The sequence below is a fragment of the Ambystoma mexicanum genome, chromosome 2p, assembly GCF_040938575.1.
Source record: "Ambystoma mexicanum isolate Mex_15411 chromosome 2p, UKY_AmexF1_1, whole genome shotgun sequence".
Classification (NCBI taxonomy): Eukaryota; Metazoa; Chordata; class Amphibia; order Caudata; family Ambystomatidae; genus Ambystoma; species Ambystoma mexicanum.
In genome coordinates this window covers 942,784,549-942,797,880 of record NC_090923.1, presented here as the reverse complement: position 1 = coordinate 942,797,880, position 13,332 = coordinate 942,784,549, and the positions used below count along the sequence as shown (strand labels likewise).

The following is a 13,332-nucleotide window of genomic DNA, read 5'->3' as shown; positions in this document are numbered from 1 at the left end:
CCACTATAAAACGATGTCAAATCAGAAGTATTTCCCCCCACTGCACTAGCCAGTTTGACAAACAGTTCTGCTTTCCCCACGAGACCTGATGTTCCATCGTTTCTCCTGAGAGAAGTTATTTGGAAGCCAACTGATGAGATTCACGGCAACAACACATTATTTCACGTTATCTACCTTTTGGTTTCTAACCTTGGGGGTGTGTGGCTGCAGCTATAGCAGTGGTTCTCCCCAGCAGTGGCTGTTCATGGCTAGTTGCCTTCTCTGTTGGCAGAGGGTGGGATGCATAGACCGTTACTAGCGTTAATTATTCTGCACCCAGATCCCTTCTTTTATGATCTTGTCTCAGAATTGGCCTTGAGAAATCTCTGGGCTCTGTCTAGACAGTTGGCGTCTTGCATTTCACCGTCTGAGCCACAACTTCCCTTTTTGTCAGTTCTATGGAGACCAGGAAATCCCAGAGACGGTTTTCTTTTTCTATGTAACTTCTGAATCTTCTGAATGATGATAGACTTTATGATTTGCAGGTAGTGTGCACTAGCCATGCAGTTTTGAGCTGTCCTGTCCTTGTCGGTGTTTTCAGTCGTAGTCTTCGGTTCACTGTGTCTTGTTTCTGGAATTTTGATGTGTAGTATTTCGGAGACCATGTTTGCTCTCTTGACTTGTACGTTTTCACGTTGGCCAACTCCATCTTCACGCATTGGCTTGTAGCAGAAGGAAGACCAGAAGGTACTTTCATCAAACCTATCTCCCAATTGCACACAATGCCCCATCCTCTGGTGCCAACCTTAAGAATGAGCCGTCCTCCACGTGCCTTGGAATTGTACCAATCAACTCGCTCTTTCTTTGGAGTAAGTGGTTCCATTCCACATGATGGTGAAGAGCTTCTGAACGGGTGGCTATGCCGTGAGGCTATTCCATTTGAAGAGTAACTCTACAATTTGCCTCTCCCTTCATTCTCCTACTTTCTCCTCAATGGGTGGTACCAAAAAGCGTTTGCCAGGATAGCCCCGTTTCTCTGTGGCATCAGCCTTGCCTGGGGCAGAGCAGAATAGTTTCATAGGGATCTCCAGCAGACACTTTGCCTCGAACATGAGGGTGTTTATTTGTTTTTTGTGTGCATGCATGGTTTTCGGAGCATCTGTTGAGTTTCACGGTGGACGACTACATCTTCATCACCCACAGTGGGCTTCTCCATTGTAGCCTGTGATAGTGGAATACATTTGAGTATTTCTGTACTTTTCACAGTCCCTCGGCCCCTCCTTAGATCAGCCTGACAGATCAGGCTTGCTGATTTGAACTTAAACTTTGGTGTAGACAAGCTTGTTGAACCAAGTTATCTTCTCAAAGTCCTACCCCGTGGCTTGACTTTGGAAAGCCCTCCTAACAGTTTTCTATCTGGATATTGAGCCTCTCACTCGCAGATAACATATCTAGCCCATTTGTGTCAGTATTGTCCCCGTCAACGATTCCCGAATTTGTTACGTGTGTTAGTCTGTTTGAATAACACAGTGAGACTTCTCATTTTTAATCCATAATCTTAACTCCATGCAAAGCCGTCCCCCCTTATCCACCTCCTTTTCTGTACTGGTATGGCTTCCTGTTTTTCTTTAAACATCCTCTGTTCCTTTTAGCTTTGCTTATCACTGTTACATTTCATTCCTCGTCTTCCAGTAAAGGTACCATTTCAGACGGGTGTAGAGAAAGTCAGGTTTTGGCTTCGTATCTCTTTTGCCTTCCAGCCTCTGGTTGGAGCTTTTCTTCCATTTTGTTTTTCCTCTGTACCATGTCCTTGTTGCCCAATTGCAGTTTCCTCTGTCCCAATGTGCCCATTTGTTTTCTCAGTCAGTGTTCGTTATCCTGTTGACTATTTTTAATGTTATCCGACCTTGCTTGCGTTGCTTCTCTCTGAAAGCAATTGGAAATTACAGCGTTCATTACTGATGTTTCTTGTCTAGGTTCTGTTTCCTTGCGATCATAATGGTTTGATTGCTGGTAATCGGTGTTTTCCCACACTATCAGAAATAGTTCTGTCTATTTTGACAACTTGTTCTGAATAATTCTATTTGTCACTAACGAGCTAGATATAGGGTTTATAGATTCCAATGTGATACCTTGTTGCTTTTCGTCAGCAGGCTTGTCGTACGGCTTAACCAGAACCTTTAATACTAGATTGAAAGCACTCAAGAAAGCGGGAGTGTTGTAGATATTGCTGCTTCGATTCGTTAAAATTGGTTTTGGCCCGAACAGTCACTCCTTGGATCTATTTGAGTCTTCCATCCTCTTGCTCGTGATCTCTGGAGTGGCTGATAATGTAGTTTCCTCATTATTCTCAACCCACATGTTCATAATTAAGCTTTTCATTATCTTGTTCTAGTATCTCATCGAGGCTTGTCGGAGGTCTGCTTCTAAGAGGACTATTATCAGAACTGGTTGCTATATCGCCATTCCCTTCTGTGTGCGTCAGTGCTATACTAATTTGGTCAAATATTCCTAGAGGAGTAACCGCTTCACGCTGGAGACTGTAACATACTTCTCATAATGAGTCATTTTCTATTTCATTAACGTTTGGTATAGATTGTCCAGACATCATTATTTTTTCACTCTTACAAACTTACAAACTTTGGTATAGATTGTCCAGACATCATTATTTTTTCACTCTTACAAACTTGATTCAAGTAATTATTGATGATACCCCGTGAAACATCTGCTCATTGAGTTCTAGTAGTTCCTTCTTGACTTTTCCAGATTTGTTCTGTGTTCTGCTGCGCAAGCCGTGGAACTCCACACATTGCTTTTAATTTCACATCCTTTTCTACATAGATTGTATGTTTTGGACTTCTCATTTTCTTACATTTTGCAATTAAACTGAATCAATTAAAAATGCGTAAATCGAGGTTAAACAAGTGCGCTCCTTGTTGCTTAATTACATCAGGGCTGGGTAATCGCTGGCAGCCGCTGCTCCACTGCAACAAACTGCAGCACATTGCCCTTGGAGAGGACTTTGTCACCTACAGGTAGTATTTGAATCGGTTGGGCTCGGAGCAAACAGACTGACGCAGGCGCTCTCAATGCGTCCTCCAACATAGAAACACTAGCATGCCACCCAAAACGCCTAGGAGATGCTCCTCTGCAACCGCCTGTCCTTATCAAGACCCTTCTCAATATACCTTTGCTCAACAACGTAGAACAAATGCATTTTGTAGTGTTAACATTATTATTTCCCCAGCAGTGCCAATACACCCTAGATCTGTTGTGACACCAGTTCCCAAACTGGCAAACAGCCCATCAGTTTCTATGTTGCGGACCTTGGATGAACAGACGTTTGACGCCTTTGCAGTGAACAGGATGGATGGTTGGCATACATTTGAATGTGGGGTTGAGTGCACACAATGCTTGTCCCTGTAGCTCAGGCCTGGGCATAACTATAGGTAGGCTGAGTTGTGGAGAGTGGTTTGCCAACTGGTGGAAATCTGCCTTGTTCCCATAGTGGGATATAGTACAACTGTCCCTGCTTAGCAGTGTCTTCACCTCTGTGTCATGTCTTTCTTTTCTTTTTTTTCCCTTGTTCTGATATTTAGAAGCAAAGTTTTTGCGCTGGTTCACTTCATAAATTTGTATTTTATTTCCCTTGTGCGTTTCCTGCCATTTTGTCTGCTCCCTTCAACCATTTTGCAGCCTTGCAGTCCACCCAGACATGGTCACCATAGCGACAGGGCAGGTAGCGGGAACTACCCAGGATGGAAAGGTAAAGCGTGTTAGACTTTTTTGTCTCCTCTGTTCTCCCTCATGCTTTTTTGTCATTCACTTCTCTCTCTCATCCATCTATACAGCCTCTACCTCCTCATGTGCGCGTATGGGACTCGGTCAGCCTGAACACACTGCACGTGCTTGGGTTGGGGGCCTTTGACCGAGCTGTCACCTGTGTGGGATTCTCCAAAACTGTGAGTACTGCACGCATTCCCCTCGGTTTCCCTCATTTACCCCAAAATAGGAGATTTGAAAAAATGCTGAAAGACCTCTAAAAGATGTCCTTGGAAAGTCTCCTTCCACATTTCCTGATTGTCATCCTCTCATCACTTATAGGAAGTTTCCCCTCCCACTGTACTTTACACTTGGTGTTTTGTTTGTCCATTGGTGGTGCTTACCCATGGACCTCCTTGGTTTCAATAGTAATTGGCACAGCGAACGATGAGACCGTTGCTTGCCCAAGTGTTACCTGGTATCGACCTGGGGTGATGGCTGCCAACCCTGGCATGTTGTGCTTAATACTTGACCTGCTTTTCTTAGCGCCTCCTATAAGAGCACTTTGAAACTGCAGCATTGTGTGTTTCTCCAAATTCCCCATCCCGCTCGATCAACCCCTGATACGTGCTCCTTTGCTACCACCCACCATGGAAACGGCTAAAGAAAAGAGCCTTTCTAGGAGCAGTCGGGTGATGTGGGATGGCTACACTGCCCGTCCTTGTACCCCTACAGGAGGCAGCAAGCACACACTGCTGTCTATGGCTCTCGTTGCGGCTCCTTTACCGGGCCCAGTGTAATCACTTCAGTATCCTGGGTGTTTCAGTACCTTCCTTTTTCAAAGCTGTTAATGATTGCCCCAACTTTTCCTAAAATGCAAGGCCTTCTACTATAACTGCAAGGGAGCACTTCTCAAGGAACACAATTGGAAAGATTGTGCTGAGCAGACAAACGTTGTCACTCAATTTCCACTGTTTTTAAATCCGTCTTTAAAGCACCCAAGGCTGGTACTGGCAGGACTTGCTGACTGCTGGCAGAGGACAGACCTTTCGAAGTAGAGCAGTTTACCCATTCCTTTCCGCCAGCATTATCCATGAATCTACCCGCTCTAATGGGTGCAGAGGGCCGCTAACATTACTGTTTCACAAATCCCCTTGTCTTGTGCTTATTTCTCAGAATGGAGGGGGTCACCTGTGTGCCGTTGATGATTCAAATGACCACATCCTTTCTGTGTGGGACTGGCAGAAGGAACAGAAGCTCTCCGATGTGAAGGTAGGACACTGTGGCAGCGGACACCAGCTCAACACCTCGCTGCTCTGCTTTCTTTGTCTGTTTTCGGTCTAATATAACCAATCTGAGATAAGTTGTCTGCACATAGTTGAAGGTATTGTTCATGTATGACTGGCCCTGGCAAGGCAGCAGAGAGTTGATCTTAATGAGGCCGGTGCCAGCCTTTTTCCTTTTCCTTCAGAATTACGAGCCCAATACATATCGTTTAGACAGTCATTCAATTGGAGCTTCCCTTGCACTGGTCAATTTCCCATTACATGGGAGAAAGGGGGAACACTTATTTATCTATACCATTTATTTCCATTTAAACAGACTTTTAGGGTGGTCTGAGTTTTCTCATACTCCATCTTCTCTTTACCAATAACCTTGGTGTTGTACAGAGAATAGAAGATTAAAATCCAGTAGTGTGACCAAAAAGCTCTTTCTGTCCTTTGCTACAACTGACACCCCACGAGCAAGCAGTCCAACTCAATGTATCTCTAATGTACCCCCAACACATTCTTCAGATTCACGTGCGTGTTGTAGCTCCAGTTGTCTTTATGAGCAAAGGTTTTCTCGCACACTTTGACACCCTCCTGTGAGCAACTCTCAAGCTGGGGGGGCGGGGGGGTTATGCATTTCTTCATTCAACCATTTGATTGGTCGTTTGCTTTCTTGCAGTGACCATCAATAAAGAAAGGCTTGTTCTTCCCCCAAGATCTAAATTATTTGTCTGTTTACTTCAGTTAATCAAATGCCTCAATTCATTACCTGGACAAATGTTAACCAGATATTTTGAATAAGACGGAACAGACTCCCAACAAAGACCTTACACCATCCGCATTCCTCACTTAACCTTGGGATTCATCAGATACATTTAAGTCTACAGCTCAAGGAGCACAATTGAATGGGGGGCCATTGTCGTAAAAGCATGTATGCCATCTAGGCCAAACCCACACTTGCTCAAAATCCACCTTATTAGCACCCGGCAAGGGGAACCAGTCAATCGGGTGGCTAGAAATGTGGGCTGACACCTACAATCTCAGCCCATGTTACAAGCCGCCTGACGGCTGGTGGTTATGTCATTTCATCGACGGTCGGAACTTCGATGGGTTTTTAACTAGTATTTTGCACTGAAAAAAAAGTTTATTTTTGGGGGGTTCAACCCCCATCCATTTTTTTTAATCTATTCCCAATAACCCTCCCTTATTTACACTTTCCCAATCCCACCCCCCCTATGTATTTAGATTTTGTTCGGTAAAAATACTCATAAAAAGAAACATCGAAATTCCATCCGTTGATGAAAAGATGTTATACGCAACTGGTTCCCCTGGCCATCCCACCCTCCTTCCCCTTATTTCTTTGTTTTTGTTCTACCATTTCCAACCCCCCCTTACAGGTTTGTTGCAGTGGCGCAGGCAGCTGCTGCAGCTTCCCAGCTTCTCCTGCTGACATGGAAAGGGAAGAGGGGCTCCACATGAACAATATTTTCAGTCATTGAACGGGACGCCCGAGGCAATCCGGTGTGCTAATGGCGTTAAGCCCAGGTTCCAAGGGGGAGGGGGGAAAATCCCCATTCCAAGGGGGGGGGGTAACGGGCTGGAACCCTCGTTAACAGCCCTCACTTTTCTCAGCCCGTTAACCCCCTATTCCATAACGCCACAGTGTATTAATTACTTTCTGCCCCTCCTGTAACCACTTTATTATAATTCCATGTAATCGTTTCAGCCATTCTCGGTCACAACCTCTGTATTCCTATAAAACTTGAGCAGGCACCTCTTGTGCATAGAAGCAAGCCATCCACATTTTGCTATCTTTATGATCCCCTGTTGCATTGACCAGCAAATCCGCCCTTAATAATTTTATCTGATCATCAGAGAGTGCTGCTAATCAAGATGTCAGAAGACTGAGGGAAGCTCAGTTTTAGGCTGAGGAACAATCAGAACCTGATGAAAGAACCTGTGAGAAAAACCGACCATTGGAGAAATCCTAAAATAGCAGCATCTAGAAAGGCTGATAATCGATCACTGACGCAAAAGCTGGTTGGTATGAATGCTAGTAAATACTCCAGCTCAGAATGAAAATTACTCTCTCAAACTCAAAAGTTCACAATTTACTGGACAGATACACCTGTTGTGGTAGAGTTTGACGTCTGCAAAACAGAAGGTCAATAGCTGACCTTTTATGAATTAATCTTAACCACTGGAAACTGCTCTGGGAAACCCTACTCGCCATTCTTCAGCCTGCCATATCATTACAGAAGGGGGTGGGGGGGAGACGGACAATCTGGCATTGGTCCTACTGAAAAGGTGCAGTCCAGCCTGAACTAATAGGTCACGTCCCTTAAGCACGAGACCACAAACTCACAACATGTTGTGGCCTCACTGGGTGTTGTCTGTGAGATGTAGCTTGGGTCGCTAGGCACAGCAGGCTTGAGATCCACTCCTAGCTTTTGAGTTCTACCTCTGTATCTGGTCCCTTGCAAGGTCAAGCTTTCCATCACTTAATACTATTGAAGTGTCAAGTCTTGCCAAAGTCATTTGCAACCCCTCATTTGGTTTATTTTTCAATCCTCTGTGTCTCATTTTCAAGTTATATATCGGCAAATTACAGCTATAATACTTAAATTCAAATTCAGGTGCAAGTTTGAGTGACGTGACACTAAGTGGCGTGTCACAGATGGCCTAAAAAAACACCAACTCTCGAAGAGGGTTCAAGTGTTTTTAATAGGGTCCACCGAAGAGCTATCCCCCCCCCTCTCTCCTCACCTTCCACTGGGATACCCTCCACCCTTGCCCAGACTTCCATAAATCCCAAGGTGGTCACTAGAGATGGGATTACTCCTACTGTTTAATGTCGTCTAGCTGGGTAGTGGTGAGGGCCTAGAGGCCACTGCCATATATCTCCTACTTGCTCCAGGGCCTTCTAGGTCGATCTTAACCTAGTATGTCACACTAAGAATATCAGGAAGTGGTGCCTTCCAATCGCCCAGCGATCCCTTGGTCTTTACCTCCCATGCTCTCATAATGTCCGCCCTGATTTGCTTTTCTTCCACTCTCTTCCCCTCCTCCCACTCTCTAACTCTTCCACTCTCTGTCCCTCTGATGTTCTTCTGCCTTGTGCCTACTGTCATTCTCCCTCTCCCCCTACACTCTACTCCCACTACCTACACTACTCCCTACTACATTCTCCTTCCACTGCACTCCAACCCTCCTTCTGTTCCAGTCACCTGCCTTTACCTCTCTTTCACCTTTCAGTCACGTACTCCCCTACTCTTGCACATAACCTCAGTCACTCACCATATATGCACTCTCACACACGAGTAACCTGTTTCTCACCAACCAATACCTCACTTTGCGCACACACTCTGTAATCCTTTTCCAATCTCTGCTTCACCATCCTTGCTCTTATCTCGCACCCCACCGTCTCTCTTAACCCTCCCCCGAACAACACACTCCTTTGCCTGTCCTACCCCTCATATACCCTCAAATTGGCCCTCTTTCCCAGCTGGTTCCCCAGGCCAATATCTACCTTGCTCTACCCCAGGTGCCGGATTACAAAAAATGGGAAACCACAAAAGCACATGAAAGCCCAGCCTCCTTTTCAATAGAGGGTCCACCGGCTGCAACAATGACGGCCTGCCACAAACAAAGTAAGATTACAGTTCTCTCCCTGTTAAGCTGTATGTCCCTTTTTCTGCCGCAAGGACTTCCACGGTCATGAAAATCAGGCGAGAAAATACAGGCCGGCATTTTGTACAGCAGTCATGGGGTGATCAAAAGCGGTACTCTACATTTGTAGCTGTGCACCTGTATGGAGGGGCAGAGACCAGGGCCCTCACCAACTCCCACACCCTACCTTCGATGCTGGACGGACTCAGGCAAAGACCCTGGTAGGCATCCTGCCCCAGGGATAAAGTGGGTTCCCCCAGCACAGCCCCCTCCCCCCCACTACCTGCACCCCCCCCCGCACCATCTTTAACAGGCTCGGGTCCCTGATCCTCTCCCACATGACATCCTCAACTGGCCGACACTGAAAGGGCAGACTGAAGATCTTCACCTGCAATTGTGTTCTGGTTCCCCTATGCAATAAAGTTGAAAGAGCTGCCGCATGATGGAACAGACACCAGCTGTTCCTATTGACTGCTGTCCTTCTTGCTCAAAGTATGGGGTCACTGAGAAGATCCCAGCTGATCCCTTTTTCAGCAGGACGACGAGATGTGAACAATAAAACTATACAGTAGAGAAGCAAACGTTCTTTGTAAGGACCGTAGTCTGAGATGTTTCATAAATCCATGACGCCATTCAGATGACCTAGAGATCAACTGGAGCATAAAATGCAATTTTGATGCTAAAATACATGCATTTTCAGCTGTATGGTTTTAACAAACTTCTTTTCTAATTGTATCATTCAGTGCTCCACCGACTCTGTGCTTTCTGCAACCTTTCACCCCACGGAGCCCAACCTGGTCCTCACCTGCGGAAAGTCCAACGTCTACTTCTGGACACTAGAAGGGGGAGTGCTGAGCAAGCGGCAGGGGATATTTGAGGTAAGCCTAGTCTCTGGAAGGGGCTACGTACTTGGTGATACTCGGTAGGGTTGGCTTGATCTTTTGCTTCTTTTATGGGTGAAATCATCTTGCTGTCCTGCTATGATTTAAAGAACGTGATAAGCCTTGGAACGTTGAGGCAGCTCGCAAATTGGACCATTTTGCAGGCTATATGCTCTGGTATAGCATTGCAATTCTTGATTGCCCACATGTTGTTCAATGCACAACATTCAACCCACACTCCCTGCTGCAACCCTTCTTTCCCTTTCTCAGCTGCTGCCCTAACAAACTGCTTCCTCCATGTCCCCTTTACCCCCTGCCCACATACCTGCGATTGCCATGCACTCCCCACTTCAGCTGATTCCCAAGGTCCCGTGTCTCCTCCCTTGCAGGCTCCGATCAGATGTTGAAGAAAGCCTCAGTCACAGCCGTTTACATGCATCCCCCCCTCAGGCAGATTGATGTATTTAAACAAAAAAGACAGCCGCAGGCAATTCCCTCTCAAATCACATGAAAGAACTTGATGTCATTTCCAGCAGAAATGTCTTACAAATGTGGTGAATCCGATGGACTCCTCACTGATTCCCTAGTGGTGCCCTCCTGCCATGTGGCGAGAGGACGGCAGTCGCTTCCTGCTCCTGACTCTAAGGGTGGCTATATGAGGGAGGATCACATGGGAGGGGGACATCTACCGGGAGGAGGGGATGACTCCATTGGATGAGACAGTTTTCCTCCCTTCTCCCTGAAGAAATCCCCTATAATACCCAAGTTCTTGATGGGTTGTCACCCCACAGACCCCCCCCCTATTGTAAAAATCCGAAACCCTGTCCTTTCAGTCACTCTAGCCAAAACTCCACGCATACCTCAAGCATTCATAACACCCAAAAACCTCTTCTGTTTCTGACATGTTTTTGAACAACATCATAATGCAAATCCAATTGCATCGATGGACTTCACCTCCCATGAAGCCTCAAGTACTTAGACGAAGAAGAGGAGGGAAGAGTTGATGCAGACTAAGGCTAACATACAGACTGGTTGTTTTATTCAAACTAAAGTGCCCAGGACAAGTGGAATGAACAGCTGGAGTCAAGAGACGTGAGCAGTTCCTCACGGGTGTTCAGAAGAGCAGTTTCCATGCCTCTGGATGCTCAGAATCCAGATTGATGGTCTGGTAGGCCACCATGTTTAGTGTGCTGGGTCAGTTGGGAGAAGACCAGCTTCTCCAAGAGTTTCCCAAGGAAGGGGGTGATAGATCTGAGGCAGTAGTTGGCTGGACAAAACAGGTATGCAGAAGGTTGTCTTTCAGGAGGGGCGCCAAAGGGAGTGCTTGATGGAGGAGGGGAAAGATCCAGTAGCAAAAGAGTGATTGCAGAAATCTGCAAGTGCCGGAGCAAGAGAGCCAATATTGTCCTTGATGGTTATGGAGAAACAGGGGAGGCTTGTTTGGAGGAGACCTTCATGGAGAGGACAACTCTGGTGACCTCATCAGGTGTGATAGGATATAAAGGGGGTGCTGTGAGGTCATAAGGCAGAGGGGGGGGTGGGAGGCCATAGGAGTCAGGGGGTGGGGGAGGGGATGAGAGGGATGCAAGTGTGCTCAGGATGTCCTGAGTTTTTGCAGTGAAGTGTGTGACCAGTGCATTTCAGAGGGCCTGGGAGGGAAGAGGTGAGGAGTAGACTGCAGAAGGGTTGGCTATTTTCTGCAGATTTGAGTTCAGCCGTGTTGTTGGATGCAGTATAGATGTGACCCTGGATGTGGGATCCTTTTCTTGGAGCGTATAGAGAGTTGGTATTGCCTTTGGAGCAGGCAACAGGCCAGTTTGTCAGAGGGTGAGCCTGATGTCTGCCACTTCTGTTCCGCAGCTCTGCACTTGCGTTTCAAGGCTGCAAGTTCGGAGTCGTACCAGGTGTCGTGCTTGGAGGCATGTTTCAGGCATGTTTTAATCGTATTTGTTGAACAGCCACGTTTTCAGACGTTTCTTGAAGGTAGGGTAGGAATGTTATTTTCTGATGTTTGTGGGTAGGCAATTCAAGGGAGGGGGCTGTAACGCAGAAGATTACGCCTCCTGCTCTATTTTTGAAGCATGGAGTGACGAGCAAGATGTTGCTGGATGAACACAGTGGGTGCCCATGCTGTCTCTTGGCAATACTATTCCGGTAGAGAGGGGCTCCTTTGAGGGTGCTGTTGCGCACAGGAGAAAATGGCACAGGAGAAAATGGCGGATCCTGTGTAAGCTCTGGCAGTTTCCAGGGCCGTAAGCAGAGATAAATGCTTGTTCTCTTTCCGGTTCTTTATGTAACTCGGGTGGAACGCGCAATAAAGTCCATAGAAGACCCACAAGAAAATTGAAAACTGACGGTGAAAGGCTTCCCGAGATACGAGCCCAGCTGGACTCCGGTACTGAGCGAGGCCCGGCGGCCGAGGATTGCGGGGAGGATCCCGGCGCTGGGCTAATGCGAGCGGTGCGGGAGGAAGAGCAGCCGATCCGGATTCATGGGGAGGGGGGGCGTGGGCGCTCCGAACATCTTGGAGCGCCTGCGGACCCAGACATCCTTACGGCAGCGGGTTAGGAGCAGACTCCTGACCCTGCTTCGTTCCGGCCCGGTGAAGGTAAGACGGACCCGCCCTCCCTGCCGGCACACGCACCCTCCTCTGCCGTACAACAGGCAGATCACGCAGTGTCCTTAAAGCCGCGGAGAGGACAAAAACTAATACTCCTAAGCAACGGGGGGAGTAAATACCTTAACTCAGCTGGACTGGGACACGGCGCCCTCCTTCCTACACGTGGCCTCCGGGCCAAAAAAGCAGCACACCCCGGTCGGCCTGGCTGGGCCCTTTGAAACGCTGATCTACTCAGCATAAACTGCACTAACTGAAGCCCACGCTCCCCCCACCAACCCCCTCGGGCCGCATGGTGACTGAGTATTGGAAAAGACCACAGACTTGCAGCAGTGACACTGGTGAACATAAGTGGCCCCCCAGCTACACAACCCAAGTGGCGATTAGGGCAACAGCTAAATCCTCAGTATCCACATTACGCATTTGGGGGATGTATGGGAGCCAGTACCTCACCACACGGCCCCCCCCCAACAGAAAAAGGGGGCGCAGCAGCGATCTGGCGTGGGAGTGACACGAAGGACAACGGGCTGAGGAAGGCAAGGTCCCTTCCCCTCTCCCAAGGGAACTACGGCCAGAACCACCAGACGGGGCACCAGCTGGATACAATCCTCCGTGACCACAGACCTCCTCCTGAGCAGCTGCAAGAACAAGACGAGAAGGTGGTGTCCATAGCCACTAACCGCTCCTATAGCACGTCGCCGTGTGCTGGGACTAGATCCTTGGAAGAGTGCGACGACAGCGCAGGATACACTTAAATTTGACCATAAGATAGGCCGAAGCCTCAACTGCTGAGTCCCACGACAGCCCCGACATCCCACCCAAAAGGCAACCGGGGGGGGGGCGCCTTCGCAGTAACCTTTGCAGAGAACTCGTTTGAACAGTATGATGCCCAAGAATTGTGGCCCCAAAAAGAGCAGAGGCACTATGGACAAATTTACGACCACAATGCAAAAAGACATGGCTCCCGAAGTCAAAGAGGAAATGTCCACACAGGAAAAATAAACCCCTCCAGCCACAATGATGGACCCCGAGGCAGTCTTCGTGTCATGCAGCAGGGTTTCACAGCACTCAGACCAATTAGATGGAATCACAGCGAGTGCTGCCTCCATAAAGACACAACTCGACAAGACTACCTCCCGCATGACAGAGGCTG

General features: G+C 47.6%; 1 protein-coding gene across 4 annotated transcripts in view; it reads left to right on the top strand.

The window, feature by feature from the left end:
- The window catches only part of EML2 (EMAP like 2), a 511,359-nt gene that overhangs the window by 372,156 nt on the left and 125,871 nt on the right, over positions 1 to 13,332 (top strand). For all 4 annotated transcript variants that reach the window (XM_069644710.1, XM_069644712.1, XM_069644711.1 and 1 more), the window contains 4 exons: positions 3,676 to 3,745; positions 3,831 to 3,941; positions 4,918 to 5,013; positions 9,425 to 9,559. In XM_069644710.1, coding sequence (XP_069500811.1) covers positions 3,676 to 3,745; positions 3,831 to 3,941; positions 4,918 to 5,013; positions 9,425 to 9,559 — 412 coding nt within the window. The remainder of the gene's footprint in view (positions 1 to 3,675; positions 3,746 to 3,830; positions 3,942 to 4,917; positions 5,014 to 9,424; positions 9,560 to 13,332) is intronic.